The sequence below is a fragment of the Bubalus kerabau genome, chromosome 13 (genome assembly GCF_029407905.1).
Source record: "Bubalus kerabau isolate K-KA32 ecotype Philippines breed swamp buffalo chromosome 13, PCC_UOA_SB_1v2, whole genome shotgun sequence".
Taxonomy (NCBI): Eukaryota; Metazoa; Chordata; class Mammalia; order Artiodactyla; family Bovidae; genus Bubalus; species Bubalus kerabau.
This window is the reverse complement of record NC_073636.1, coordinates 62,049,019-62,064,525: the sequence shown is the minus strand read 5'-3', so window position 1 is coordinate 62,064,525 and position 15,507 is coordinate 62,049,019. Positions and strand designations below refer to the sequence as shown.

Sequence of the window (15,507 nt, the reverse complement as noted above, 5' to 3'; positions counted from 1 at the left end):
CAAGTCTGACTCCCCTAACGCGTATGTTTCTCCGTGTCTGTGGCACATCGGCAGGATTGCAGCCTCTCCAGAGGAAGTGGGTATCCTCTCTAGCACCATTTTCCTAGAATGTCTTCTTTATAACTCTTCAAAGACTTTTTGGTCACATTTGTCTGAGAGTTTTTCTGCCTTAATTTCAAGAGAATAAGCACATAACAAACCACTAAATAAGAAGAGAACCCTTACGTTTTTGGTCTATTGATTTTCGAAAAGGGAGCCAAGGCAATTAAGTGAGGGCAAGCATCATCTTGGGCTTCCCTAGTAGCTCAGTTGGTAAAGAATCGTCCTGCATTGCAGAAGACCCCGGTTCTATTCCTGGGTTGGGAAGATCCCCTGGAGAAGGAATAGGCTACCCACTCCAGTATCCTTGGGCTTCCCTTGTGGCTCAGCTGGTGAAGAATCTGCCTGCAATGTGGGAGACCTGGATTTGATCCCTGGGTTGGGATGATCCCCTGGAGAAGGAAAAGGCTACCCACTTCAGTATTCTGGCATGGAAGATTCCATGGACTGTATAGTCCATGGGGTTGCAAAGACTCAGACACGACTGAGAAACTTTCACTTCACTTCACTTCACTTCAACCATCATCTTTCCAACAAATGGGGTGAGGATGCCTGGATATCAGTGTGTGAAAGAATGAAGTTACCATACCACAGGCAAAAATTAACTCCAAACAGACCACAGACCTAAATATAAGAGCCAAAATTATAAAACTCTTAGAATAAAATTTAAGAATAAGTCACTGTGACTTTGGGTTAGGCAGAGCTTCTTAGATGGGACAGCAAAAACACAGATGACAAAAAGTAGATAAATTGGACTTTATCAAAATTAGAAAATTTTATGTTTCAAAGGACACTATAAAGAAAATGAAGAGGAAGTGCACAGAGGATTTTTAGGGCAGTAAAAATACTCTGTATGATACAATAATGATGGACACACACCATTATACATTTGTCCAAACTCACAGAACGTACAACTTTAATATAAACTATGGCCATGGGGTCATCAATTGTAGCAAATGTAGCACTCTGGTGAGTGGTGTTGATAATGGGGGAGGCCGTGCACATGTCGGGGCAGGCGGTCTACGGGGAATCTCTACCTTCCTCTCAATTTTGCTGTGAAACCTAAAACTGCTCTTAAAAAATAGTCCTTAAAAGACAAATGACAACCCACACAATGGGGGAAAATATTTGTAAATCATGTATCTGATAAGGGAGTAGTATTGAAAATACATCTTGAAACTTACAGCTCAACAATAACAGGGACAATCCAATGAGAAACTACGCAAAACTGAGTAGAAATTTCTGCAAAGATTTGCAAATGGCCCAGAAGCTCATGAATAACATTATTAGTCATCAAAGAAATGCACATCAAAACCGCTTCACATCCACTAGGGTGGTTATAATTTAAAAGGACAGATAATAACAAGTGTTGGCAAGGATGTGGAGCAATTGGAACCCTCCTACCATGTTGGTGGGAATGTAAAATTGTGCAATGCTTTGGAAAATAGTCTAATAGTTGTTCAAAAGGTTAAATACAGAATTACCATGTGACTAGCAACTCAACACCTAGTGTATACCCAACAGAAATAAAAACATATGTCCAAACAAAAACTTGAGCAGAAATGTTCACAGAAGTATTATTAATAGCCAAAATGTGGAGACAAAAAAGACGAAAAAAACTACTGATACATGGTACAACATGATGAACCTTGAAAACATTAGGCTTTAATACAAGAAGTTAAGAGGACTTCCGTTGAGGTCCAGCAGTTAGGACTCCATGCTTCCACTGCCTGGGGCTCGGTTCGATCCCTAGTCAGGGAAGTAAGATCTCACAAGTCATGCAACACAGCCAAAAAAAAAAAAAAGTAAGATACAAAAGGCCACATATTTTATGAATCTGTTTACATGAAATGTCTGGAAAAGACAAATGCATAGAGACGAAAGTGGTTGCATAGGGCTGGGAAGGGGGGTTGTAGGGAATTGGGAAATGACAGATAATTAGTACTGGGTTTTTTTGGAGTGAGTGAAAGTCACTCAGTCGTGTCCAACTCTTTGCGATCCATGGACTATACAGTCCATGGAATTCTCCAGGACAGAATAATGGAGTGGGTAGACGATTCTCCAGGGGATCGTCCCAACCCAGGGATTGAACCCAGGCCTCCCACACTGCAGGCAGATTCTTTACCAGCTGAGCCACAAGGGAAGCCCAAGAATACTGGAGTGGGTAGCCTATCCCTTCTCTAGGGGATCTTTCCAACCCAGGAATCAAACCAGGGTCTCCTTCATTGTGGGCAGATTCTTTATCAGCTGAGCTATCAGGGAAGCCCTAGAAAAGCTGATTTGGGGGATGGTGAAGCTGTTCAAAGAGGAGAGTGAAAAGGTTGGCTTAAAGCTCAACATTCAGAAAACAAAGATCATGGCATCTGGTCCCATCACTTCGTGGGAAATAGATGGGGAAACAATGGAAACAGTGTCAGACTTTATTTTTGGGGGCTCCAAAATCACTGCAGATGGTGACTGCAGCCATGAAATTAAAAGACACTTACTTCTTGGAAGGAAAGTAATGACCAACCTAGATAGCATATTCAAAAGCAGAGACATTACTTTGACAACAAAGGTCCATCTAGTCAAGGCTATGGTTTTTCCTGTGGTCATGTATGGATGTGAGAGTTGGACTGTGAAGAAAGCTGAGCGCTGAAGAATTGATGCTTTTGAACTGTGGTGTTGGAGAAGACTCTTGAGAGTCCTTTGGACTGCAAGGAGATCCAACCAGTCCATTCTAGAGGAGATCAGCCCTGGGTGTTCTTTGGAAGGTATGATGCTAAAGCTGAAACTCCAGTACTTTGGCCACCTCATGCGAAGAGTTGACTCATTGGAAAAGACTGATGCTGGGAGGGATTGGGGGCAGGAGGAAAAGGGGACTACAGAGGATGAGATGGATGGATGGCATCACTGACTCAATGGATGTAAGTTTGAGTGAACTCCAGGAGTTGGTGATGGACAGGGCGGCCTGGAATACTGCAGTTCATGAGGTCGCAAAGAGTCGGACACGACTGAGCGGCTGAACTGAACTGAAGCTGTTCTAAAACTGTTGGTGGTGATGCTTGTGTGAAGATGCTAAGAAGTACTGAGTTGTATGATTTAACTGGGTGAACTGTGTGGTATGTGAACATACCACAATAAGTTATTATTTAAAAAATGAAAAAAGAGGATGTTCAGGCAAAGTGAGTTACTGGTTTTAAGGGGGGGAGGAAATTGCTCCCTTTTGTTGGAAGAAGCGCTCACATTTCTCGGCACACTGCTGCTACCCTCAGGAAGGAGAAATCAGGGACTTTCCTAGTTTCTCGGAGCAGAGGCTACAGGAGGAGTGTGGGTCAGCTGATTTCCCAGCCTCCTCTCTCCGCGATGGACCTGAAACCAGGTTCTAATGAACCAACGAGCTAAATGGTGAAGAGCAAGCCAACAACTGAAGCAATCCATAAAGAAGCAGAGCTGAGTGAGTAGCTGTGAAATCTTTCAAGGGGAAAATCTTTTCTTAGCTTAGAAACAACAATAGAAATCACAGAGGAAGTCAGTGAATATAGTCAACTATGTGAAAAGGAAATCAATCAGACTGAAAAGCCAAAAATGACAAGCAAACACGACTAGAGAAAAGATTTGTAACAAAGATGACAGACTAATGTTTTTCTGTGTGAAAATCACACATAAATTGTTAACAGTAAAATTTTATGACCCTCATAGATAAATAGATAAAGGATATTAAAACAAACAAACAAAAATAAAACTGGTAAAAGGCCATCTGGGAAAGTGCCCAAAGTTTCTAGTAGTAAACGATACACAATTTTAAAGGAATGTAAATGGGGGGAAATGCAAATTGGAAGAGATGCAAATTCTAAGGCAAAAATCTGCTTCCCCAGCAAATGAGTTACATTTTTTTTTAAACCTTTTTATTTGGAAAAACTCAAAACCCACAGAATACTCACAAGAATGGTATAATGTATGCCCATATACGCTTCACTTAGATGTGACAATTGTTTAGGAAATGTGTTTTGTAATCAGTTTTATTGTCCCCAGTGCTGGGGAGCTGGGGCTAAATGGGCCCTGTCAATGGGAGGGTAAAAATATGGGGAAATCTGGAAAACAATCTGGCTGATTCCCTTGACCCAATAGTTACACCTCTGTGAGGCCATATAAAGGAAAAAATTTTAATATAGTAAAAGATTTATGAAAAAAATGTTTTTTTACAGCATTGTCTGTCATTATAGGAAAAAACTGCTGCTGCTGCTGCTGCTGCTGCTGCTAAGTCGCTTCAGTCGTGTCCGACTCTGTGCGACCCCATGGATGGCAGCCCACCAGGCTCCCCCGTCCCTGGGACTCTCCAGGCAAGAACACTAGAGTGGGTTGCCATTTCCTTCTCCAATGCATGAAAGTGAAAAGTGAAAGTGAAGTCACTCAGTTGTGTCCAACTTAGTGACCCCATGGACTGCAGCCTACCAGGCTCCTCTGTCCATGGGATTTTCCAGGCAAGAGTACTGGAGTGGGTTGCCATTGCCTTCTCTGGGAAAAAACTGACTACTTCCCAAATGTCTGCAGCAAGTACAATAGGATTAGTAAACCAGTGAGTCTACTCAGCGGAATACTTTGTAACTAATAAAAAATGTCTATAAGGCAAATACTTAATGTTCAATGAAAAAAAGGTTATACTTATCTAGTGGGATTGTTGCAGGAAGGAGGACCCCTTCCAGGGCCCGAAACTGAGCTCTTGTCTAACACTCGGAAATGAATTGTCCAAGGAGACACGTGCTGACAAGGCAAGAGATTTTATTGGGAAAGGGCACCGGGGCAGAGAGCAGTAGGGTAAGGGAACCCAGGAGAACTGCTCTGTCACGTGGCTCCCAGTCTCGGGTTTTCTGGTGATGGGTTGTCTTTAGCCAATCATTCTGACTCAGAGTCCTTCCTGGTGGTGAACACCTCGTTCAGCTAAGAGGGATGCCAGTGAGGATTCAGGGAGGTGGTTGGACATGTGGGGTCTCCTTTGGACCTTTCCTGAACTCTTCCGGTTGGGGGGGTTGGCTTATAAGTTCCGTGTTCCTTACCAGGACCTCCTGTCATAAAATGCACATGGTTACTATAGTGCCTAGCCAGGGCGGGCGGTTTCAGTCAGAGTGCTTCCCCTAACAGGATCACTCATATATAAAAGGGTAGGCAACAACAAAAATTTCAGAGGAAATACATCAAAAAGGTATTTCTAGTGTGACTAGAAAAGGTTTCTCTTCCTCACTCCTCCTTTTTGTATATTTCTCCTGGATTTTCCGATTTGTCTTCAAAGAGCTATACTTTTATTATGAAGGCTATATCCTTTAAATGTGTTATTATCTTTATTATTAAAGTAATGCTTATCGGTTGCAAGAATAGTTCATAATATAGAGAAATGTTACAGTTAAAAATAAATGTTTCTTGACCTGAATCCCAGGGACGGGGGAGCCTGGTGGGCTGCCGTCTATGGGGTCACACAGAGTCGGACACGACCGAAGTGACTTAGCAGCAGCAGCAGCAGCAGCAACAGCAGACCTGATTTTAATCTTCTAATTTTTTTAAAGTTAATAGATTCATGAACCTCCTTTCATATTTTCTTCTAAACAGAAATGTAAAAGCAAAAAATGGGATTGTAAACACAGCCCAGTTCTACATGCACATGTGGTTTCCACCTCATGTTCTACCACAGACACCTTTTTTTTCCCCTGGCCGCACTGCATGGCTTGTGGGATGCTTGTGGGATATTAGTTCCCCTACCAGGGATCAAACTCTGGTCATCAGCAGTGAAAGCACTAAGTCTTAAACACTGGACCACTAGGGAATTCCTGTAGTTACCTTTCCATAACATTTCAATCACCTCACTGTATTCAACAGCTACACAGGATCACAGAAATGCTTTATCATTCATTTCACCATCCCTCTATGGTGGATTAAGCTGTTTCTGCTTGTTTACTATTAGTGCTGAGGTGAATATTTTTTCATTTTGAGTATGTGTATCTGATTTATGTATTTGAATAAATGTATATTTATTTAAAGTCAGCTAAATAATTTTATATATTAATATTATTATTTTGCAATCCAAAGTTGCTTTATTATTTTAAAAGCTGGTGTGTAATATCTGAAGCAAATAAGGCAAAATATTAATAACTGCTAAATCTGGATGGTAGATGCATAGATTTCTGTTACAGCCTTTCCTGCAGTTTTCTATATAATTTAAATATTTCAGTATTTAAAAATTAAAAGCAATTAAACAAAGGGATTAAAATTATGTATATTCACTCACAGTGAAAACAGCAAAGCCTTGTTAAACAGAAACTAGCCGTGAAGAGTCCTCAATTTAATAAGGCTCTATGGTGCCTAGAGACAAACAAACAGTTTAAAATGAGGGCAGGAGGACCAATAATGTGTACTGAGTAGTCACTCTGGGTTAGGCACTGTCTAAATGCTTTACATGTATCGTTTAACTTTATTTATTTTTAGGTTTTTTCCTTGGCCACATGGCATGTGCAATCCTAGTTCCCTGGAATCAAACCCGCGCCCTCCACAGTGGAAGCATGGAGTCTTGACCACTGGACTACCCAGGGAAGTCCCTCATCTAACCTTAATAAGAAATGAGGTGGCAAAAAATGAAACTAAAATAAATTCAATGAGTTGCCTATGACAAATTCTTGTTAGAATCACAAAATAAGACATACTGGAAATGCTGAAGTTGGCTAAACAGAAGGAAACAAATTGTAGAAAATACTCAGGAAGGCCTAAGCCCTTCCGACATTCAGGGAATGCAAATGTATTACCTTGGACAGTCACTTAATTGAATGATGAGATTAAGACAGAGCGATGTGAATTGGCTAAAAGCATTAGCTGGATTGCCCAAGCCAGAAGCTTGGCAGCATCACTTGCTACTTCCACCTCTCCCATATGAAGGTAATCTAGTCCTGCTGGTTTATCTCCTAAATATTTATTTCTAGATCATTTACCCCTTTTCCTCTGATGCTCATGTCTAAAAGTCTTAAAAACAATGTTTGCTCTTTTTATTTTGACCAGATAATACACTCACATAGTTCAAAAGTCAAAAGTATAAAATGTATATAAGGAATGTCTCCTTCCCCTAACCCCAACCCTGTCCCCTCCCATTCATTTCTCCTCCAAGTCAAATTCTGTTTCTAGTTTCTTGTCTATCCTTCCAGAGATGTCTATGCACAGATAAATGTATATACAGAGATATACGTTTTAACATGAATGCGAGCATCCTTTCCACAGAGTTCTACACTTAGTTTTTTTCCAATGAACAATACATCTTGGAGATTATTTCATCAATACATAAGGCACCTCCCCTGGTTCCTTTTTACCAGCTGGATAGTATTCTGTTGTATAAATGAGCCATTCATTCGGTTATTTCCTATTATTATTTTTTGCTCTCACAACAAGGCTATGCAGTGGATAATGTTTAAATCTCTCTTTTCCTATCCTATATTGTGAATGTACCTGGAGGATAAATTCCCAGAAAGGAATTGCTGGGTCTGTGCATTTGTTTTTTGATAGAAATTTGCCAGATTGCCGCCTAAGCAGTTGTACGGTTGACACTTCACCAGCAATGTATATACTCCCCTAGCCTTGTCAATACAGCGTGTTATCAAAATTTTCGTATCTGCCAATTTGATGGAAAAGGCACTGTATTCGAGTGAATGAATGAGTCAGTGACTAGGCATATAAAGGGATGTGAACATTTTCCAAAGGGGCTCAACAAGTCCAATCCTATGAATCAAATCAATGTGAAATGATGATCAAGCAAGGATGCTTGGGGTGAGTTGCTATGAGCATAGCAGGACTGTTTCCCTCAGGTCACTGGGGGATCTCCCACCCCCTCAAGACTGTAAGTTCCCTGAGGGAAGGGACCAGGGCTGTTTTTTCCACTGCTGTATTTCCTATGCCCTGATGGGAGTTTGACATCTATGGAATGAATGAGTTATCTCAGGACCAGCCAGAGGACGGGAAGGGCAGGGTGCTTGGAAGATGCTGGGGGCGGGTGCTTGGAAGATGCTGGGGGCGGGTGGGGGAATCCTAGGATACACTGGTCATCAATGCTGTTCAGCGTGAAGCGGGTGTTGGAGAATCGAGCGAAGCCATCCCGGTACAGCCAGGCCCGCAGCGGGATGTACTATGGGGGAGGTGGGAATGGAGAGAGAGAAAAGGGAAGGAGGATCAATTCCAGCACTTTCACACCTCCTGGCTTTTGCACCTGCTGTTTCCTCCATCTGAAATGCTCTGCCTTCTTTCCCACATCATCCTGCAAGAATCTGCCCAAATATCAGCCTTCTCTGATTCGACCCCCTCCTTCCAGCGGGTAGGAGTGGGTATGGAGAGATGCAGAAGGGAACAAAATTAATGGGCCTTTCCTCTGCTCCACCACCACAAGTGACACCCGCCAGACGGTGAGCTCCAGGAGGGCAGGGCCGAGCCTGTCTTAGACACTCCGATATCCTGTGCCCAGCATATTGTACCATGAAGGTTTAAGTGTTGAATGCATGGGTGGAGGGAGTACAGCAGCTGTTTGGTTAAGAGAGTCCATTGTCAGGATCCGAATCCCTGCTCTGCCATTCACAGCTGTGTGACCTCGAGCAAGTTGCTCAACCTGTCTGATCTATCTCCTTATCTGTAAAATGAAGCAAACAAAAGAACCTACCTTCCTGGTTAATTAGAAGGACTGAAAGAAAGAAAATCTGCTAAATACTGGGCCTGGTACTTAGTAGGTGCTCAATAAATGTTGGCTGTGGTTACCACGGATGACTGAACAGAGAAGAAAGGCAGAGATGATCCAGATACTACGGCCTCTGAGATGGCGAAGCTTGGATCCGTTGACCACCCCCTGGGGTCTCCCAGGCAGGTAAAACCAGACAGCTCACACGGGTGCCCCCAGAATGGCGGTCCTGTCCCCTGGGCCAGCTGCCCCACCCCTGCCCTAGGAGAGAGCACTTGTCTTGGTCAACTCACCGACATCACCAGCACGTAGACACGCAGGTCAAACTTGCGGCCTGTCAAGCAAGGGGAGGATGAATTGGCATAACAAATACCGATGGTGTGTCCAGTGCCGAGCTAGGTTTGGGGGAGATGGCAGTGGACAGGCCAATGTGAATCCCAATAAAACCACAGGAGGTGCCACGTGCCTGCCTAGCCCAGAGTGGGTGGGGCCTTCAGGTGGGAGGCACTGCCTGAACAGAGTTTCAGAGGGGACAAAGGGGGCTTGGTCCAAGGGCAGAGTGCAAGGAGACAAGGTTAGTGAGGTCAGCAGGGGCCAGGTTGTGTGCAGTTTTGGGGTCTTGTTCCAGCAACCATGGGAAGCCACTGAGGGGTGTCTGACCCCCCTGGTGACTGTGTGTGGAATAGAGCAAAGGGGACCAGAGCCATGGGCATCAGCGAGGAAAGAGAGGTCAGTGGCCAGAACTGGGTGTGGAGGTGGCCAGCCAGCTTCAAGAGCTGCGTGGAGGCTTGATGAAGAACCATATGTGGGAGGAGAAGAGAGGGACGTTTCCAGAATAGTCTCCACCTTCTGGCTTGGTAAGGGGAGGACAGTTCTGTCCCTAGGTAGGGAGGCTGAGGGGTGAGCCAGATGGTAAGGGACGGACAAGGCTGGATTTTAGTCTTGTTGGGTTCGAGCTGCAGAGAGATGCTCTCAAGGAGATGTCACAGACTGTAGGACATCAGGGTCTGTGGCGTGGAGCAAGGTCTTAGCCGGAGACAGAAATCTGGGAGTCCCGGGATGTGGGTGGTGATTAAAGTCATGAAGAGGATGGGGGTCACTGGGGGAGGGAGGGGCGGAGGAGAGACCCACGGAAGTCCCCAAGGAAGGACAATGTCTGAGGAAGTGAGAGGGGGCAAGTGATATTAATGCTATTCCATGGGGCCCCTTCAGAGCACTGGCCCCTCTTGGTCAAGACCCTGAAAGATAGGGCTCCATCTTTGCATTCCATCATGCCTGGCGGCAGGCTGAGCCCATGACTGGCTGCTGATCCAGGCTTGTTGACTGACTAACCGACTGACCATCCTGTAGAAGGGCAGGGAGCAGAGACGGCCATCTCACCTCCTATCAAGTAGGGATTTTCGATGTAACGCTGAGCTACATAGTTCTCCACGGGAATTTCATCTTTCTGGTCATCAGAACTTCTTGTGTCCTAGTTGTAACAATAATTGTTATTAACATTTTTTGGGGGGAGCATTTCCTGTGTAAGAGGCACTGTGTTAGGCACTCTACTTTGGGTATATGATCTGATCCTTAAATCAACCCTGTCAGGAAAGTACTAATGTTATCACCATTTTACAGATGAGAAACTGAAGCACAGAGAGGGGGAGTGACTTGCCCAAGGTCACACAGCTGATGGGTGGTACAGCTGGGAAGTGGTCTCACACAGGCTGGGCCCAGAGCCTGGGCATTTAACATCCAAATCTGTGTTGTCCAATAAGGCAGCTACCAGTCACATGTGGCTGTGTACATTTATATTTAAATTGATTAAAAGGAAATGATATTACATGTGACAGTAAGGATGAAACTTGGAGGCATCATGCTAAGTGAAATAAGCCAGACCTAAACGGACAAATCTTGTCTGATTCCACTTTCACGAGGTGAGAGTAGTGAAATTCTCAGAGACAGAAGGTAGGAAGGCGGCTGTCAGGGGTTGGGGGCAGCGGGGCAGGAGTTAGTGTTTAATGGGTACAAGTTTCAGCTGGGGAAGATGAAAAAGTTCCAGAAATGGAACACAGTTTGCACAAAACTATGAATGTACTTCATGCCATTGAATTGCACACTTAAATAAGGTTAAACTGAAATTTTTTATGTATATTTTATCATAGTCAAAGAGGAAATAAAAGTCCAGCCTTTCAAGCTGCCCTAGCCTCATTTCCATTGTCTGGATATTAACATGTCACTAGTGGTCAGGACATGAGAGAGCACGAGCGTGTGCCATTCCCCCCACTGGAGAAAGTCCCATTGATGGTGCTGCTGGAGTACCACCCGGGCCTCCAAGGACATTCCTCTCCCTTCTCTTCCTGCGGATTCTTTGCAGCCAGCCCAATCAGGCCTTTTCACCTCACCATCTGCAAAGCCCTTTTCCGCCCATTGTCCCCTTCAGGTAACCTTGTGAGGCCCCAGGGCAAATGTCACATGCTTGGTGAGGTCATCTGGGCCCAAGGGCAGAATTATCTACACCTACCATCACCCCCACCCTGAAGATTTGCTTCTCCATCTAAACTGCCAGTTCTTCTCTTTCTGGGGTCCAGGGCCACCCACACCTATACTCACATGGCTTCCAGAGGGGTTGACAGTGTTTCGGGCCGGCTGGGCCTCCAGGCTGGTGAGCTTCTTCCCAGCGGTGCCCTGACAGTTTCATGGGAGGAACAGGGACGCACAGTGAGGAGGGGCAATTCATTTATTGTGCCCCTGCTGCGAGCCTGCTGGGCAGTAGGCGCGGGTTGTGACAGCCTGCTCCTGTCACCCAGCCTGCACCATTACCATCTTTCAGGTTCAGAGGGCTTCAGCACTTTCCCCAAGACCACAGAGCTGCTGAACGGTGGAGACAGGGCTGGGGCCAGCATTTCTATTATACAGATTCCTGCACCAAGACAGGCTTGGGTTGGGGGGCAGGGAGAGGGCTGCTTCAGGCTTAGTCCAGGAGCCGGAGGAACAATTAGCCAAACTCCCCCAGCCAGATGAGTCAGAGGCCCAGGAAAAGAGCGTACTGTTCTCTTAGACACACTAACTCATCCTATCTTCAACGGGTACTTTACTATCCTGATTTACTGGGGGCACCAAGAAGTGAAATAACTTGCTCAAGCTCACACAGCTAAGAAGTGGTAAGGTCAGGATTTGAACCCAGGCAATTTGGCTCCAGAGACCCTGCACCCATGGGCAGGCCTGTGGGCAGAGCTCCTTTGCCAGCCCTCTGAGCATTGAGGGTGAGGAGGCGGGGCCCCTGATCCTTGCAAGGGGGCAAAGGAGGATGTGGGGAGGAAGGGGAAGAGGTAAGCTTACCTTCTTCCAGTCCATGATGTCCTTCAGCCTCCGGAAGAGGAAGATGCCCTTCCCCTGTGACCGGGCTACCTGAGGTGGGGGTGAGGGCAGAAAGATTGGCTCTTAGCTCCATGTGGTTCCCTGTGGGCCCCTGGACCTGGGGCCCGTCCCCAGCATTTCTCTGTCTCCAACTCCTTTGTGGGCCTCGCAGCTGTCCCCAAGGATTGGCCCAGTGCAGCCTTGAAGGGGTTGGGACAGAGAAGGTGTTAAGCCTGGCGGGTGGGAGGGAGGGAAGTAGGGAAGAAAGTGAGAGACTTGGTTCACAAAGGCACACAATTGCATGAATAATACAAAGGAGCAGACAATTAAAAAGCCATTTCTAACAGTCCTGGGAACATATCATCCAATTCTTTTTTTGGAAATCAATTTGCCTTCCTAATTAGATTTTGCTTCAGCTAATACTGAAGTCAGTCTGCCTTTACTGAATTCCAGCATAGATAATTCAAAGCTTCAGAGTCTCAGGGTTGGGAGTATCTTTAACATCATGCAGAGCAGGAGGCACCAAAGACATTGCCCCCTCGGCGACATCCCTCTACAGGTCACCTGCCTGACCTTGCACATTCACAAAGCCAGGGAGCTCACTACCCTCCCCCGCCCCTAGATAGCCCATTCCATGGCAGGATAGCTGTATTAGGCAGTCATCCAACAGGCACGTAATAGGTGTGCTTGGCTTTATGCTATAGCCATAACCCAGACCTCGTGGACTTTCACAGCTTAATCTGTGTTGGGCTAAAATCTATCTGCCTGATACTGGCCTCAAGGGCCTCCTAGAACAAATATGACTTCTAGACCCCAGAACAGCCCTTTTAAATTATTTGCAGCCATTGAGCAGGTGACCCAGAGTCGTTTTTCTCCAGCATAAATGCACCCAGCCTGTGCAAATTCTCATTTCGCTCTCATCTTCTTGGAGCATGGCCCAGCTGGTTAAAGAGAAGCTCTTTATACAGTGTGAGATGGACAGAGCTGTCACTGACATGCCTATTCTAGAAGATATCCTCCTAAGGGAAGAATCCTAAAGAGTGGAGAATAAACTTCCTGCATGGTGATTTATCAGGGTGGTTGAGACGGGAAATCATCTAATATCTAGCCTGCCGGACTGTCATTTCCAAAAGCAATCATGATATTCCCAGTCCCATATGTCTTCCACAACCTTATTACCCTCCACCTTCCATCAAGAGCAGAAATAGCTGTCCCTTCTCCTTGAATCTGTGTGAGCCTATAGGACTGTCTCAGCTATTTTTGTGTACAGCAGAAGCGATCCTGTGTGAGTTCCAATACTGGGTCATAAAACGCAGAACAGCTTCCACACGCTTTCTCTTGGAGGATGGTCACCCTGGGAACCCAGCCACCATGCTGTGAGGAAGCTCAGGGCACATGGAGAGGCCCATGTGAAGGGCAACTGAGTCTTTCAGCCCTCAACCCTGGCTGAGCTCCCGGCCAGCAGCCAGTACCAACTTGCCAGCTGAGCTAGTGAGCCAGCTTGGCAGTAAATTCTCCAGCCCTCGGTAAAGCTGCCTTGAAAAATGCTGGAGCAGCCACAAGCCCAGCTTGGAGACTTGTGAGCTACATCAGAGATGACTGTTGTTTCAAGCCTCTGAGTTTAGGAATGAAGCAACAGAAACCGAAATTTAGGCGAACAGTTCCTAGCAATGATAATGTTAGCAGCTAATATTTCTCAGCGATGAACCAGGCACACAGGTTTCACACTCATGTCCTCATTAAAGCGTTTCAAAAAACTTGTATGTAGGCATTAATATCCCCATTTTGCAGCCAAGGAAACCAAGGGACAGAGAGGCCAAGCCCTCTGCTCAAAGTTACCTAGCTTGTAGATGACAAATCCAGGCTTGTTAAATCTGTTTCACAAGCCTAGCGCTCACTCAGCTCCTGCAAAATGTGAGGGAGTATGCAGAATTAGGTGATAAACATGGTGTCACTTCTGAGAGCATCAGTGTTACCTGATGAATCGGGAAGAAGATATTTTTATAGTATTTTTAAAGATATGTTATTGATTGGGCTTCCCTTGTGGCTCAGTTGGTAATAAATCCACCTGCAATGTGGGAGACCTGGGTTCAATCCCTAGGTTGGGAAGATCCCCTGGAGAAGGGAAAGGCTACCCACTCCAGTATTCTGGCCTGGAGAATTCCATGAACTCTACAGTCCATGGGGGTCACAAAGAGTTGGACATGACTGAATGACTTTCTCTTTCACTTTCATGTTATTGATTGGAAAACAATACAAGTGGATTATTAAAATGAACCTGTTTGATTTTGTATCACCTGCAGCCACTCACAGACTGGAAAAGGTCAGTTTTCATTCCAATCCCAAAGAAAGGCAATGCCAAAGAATGCTCAAACTATCGCACAGTTGCACTCATCTCACACGCTAGTAAAGTAATGCTCAAAATTCTCCAAGCCAGGCTTCAGCAATATATGAACCATGAACTTCCTGATGTTCAAGCTGGTTTTAGAAAAGGCAGAGGAACCAGAGATCAAATTGCCAACATCCACTGGATCATGGAAAAAGCAAGAGAGTTCCAGAAAAACATCTGTTTCTGCTTTATTGACTATGCCAAAGCCTTTGACTGTGTGGATCACAATAAACTGTGGGAAATTCTTCAAGAGATGGGAATACCAGACTGCCTGATCTGCCTCTTGAGAAATCTGTATGCAGGTCAGGAAGCAACAGTTAGAACTGGACATGGAACAACAGACTGGTTCCAAATAGGAAAAGGAGTACGTCAAGGCTGTATATTGTCACCCTGCTTATTTAACTTATATGCAGAGTACATCATGAGAAACGCTGGGGTGGATGAAGCACAAGCTGGAATCAAGATTGCCTGGAGAAATATCAATAACCTCAGATATGCAGATGATACCACCCTTATGGCAGAAAGTGAAGAGGAACTAAAAAGCTTCTTGAGGAAAGTGAAAGAGGAGAGTGAAAAAGTTGGCTTAAAGCTCAACATTCAGAAAACGAAGATCATGGCATCCGGTCCCATCACTTCATGGGAAATAGATGGGGAAACAGTGTCAGACTTTATTTTTCTGGGCTCCAAAATCACTGCAGATGGTGACTGCAGCCATGAAATTAAAAGACGCTTACTCCTTGGAAGGAAAGTTATGACCAACCTAGATAGCATATTCAAAAGCAGAGACATTACTTTGCCAACAAAGGTTCGTTTAGTCAAGGCTATGGTTTTTCCTGTGGTCATGTATGGATGTGAGAGTTGGACTGTGAAGAAGGCTGAGTGCTGAAGAATTGATGCTTTTGAACTGTGGTGTTGGAGAAGACTCTTGAGAGTCCCTTGGACTGCAGGGAGATCCAACCAGTCCATTCTGAAGGAGATCAGCCCTGGGATTTCTTTGGAAGGA

At 45.1% G+C, this 15,507-nt stretch overlaps 1 protein-coding gene across 1 annotated transcript in view; it reads right to left on the bottom strand.

The window, feature by feature from the left end:
- Window positions 1-15,507, bottom strand: part of TTLL9 (tubulin tyrosine ligase like 9) — a 59,330-nt gene that overhangs the window by 10,318 nt on the left and 33,505 nt on the right. Inside the window, exons 7-11 of the mRNA XM_055543330.1 lie at window positions 12,098-12,166; window positions 11,369-11,443; window positions 10,154-10,244; window positions 9,067-9,107; window positions 8,146-8,233 (exon numbers count right to left, since the gene is read on the bottom strand). Of these exons, the coding sequence (XP_055399305.1) occupies window positions 8,146-8,233; window positions 9,067-9,107; window positions 10,154-10,244; window positions 11,369-11,443; window positions 12,098-12,166 (364 nt within the window). The remainder of the gene's footprint in view (window positions 1-8,145; window positions 8,234-9,066; window positions 9,108-10,153; window positions 10,245-11,368; window positions 11,444-12,097; window positions 12,167-15,507) is intronic.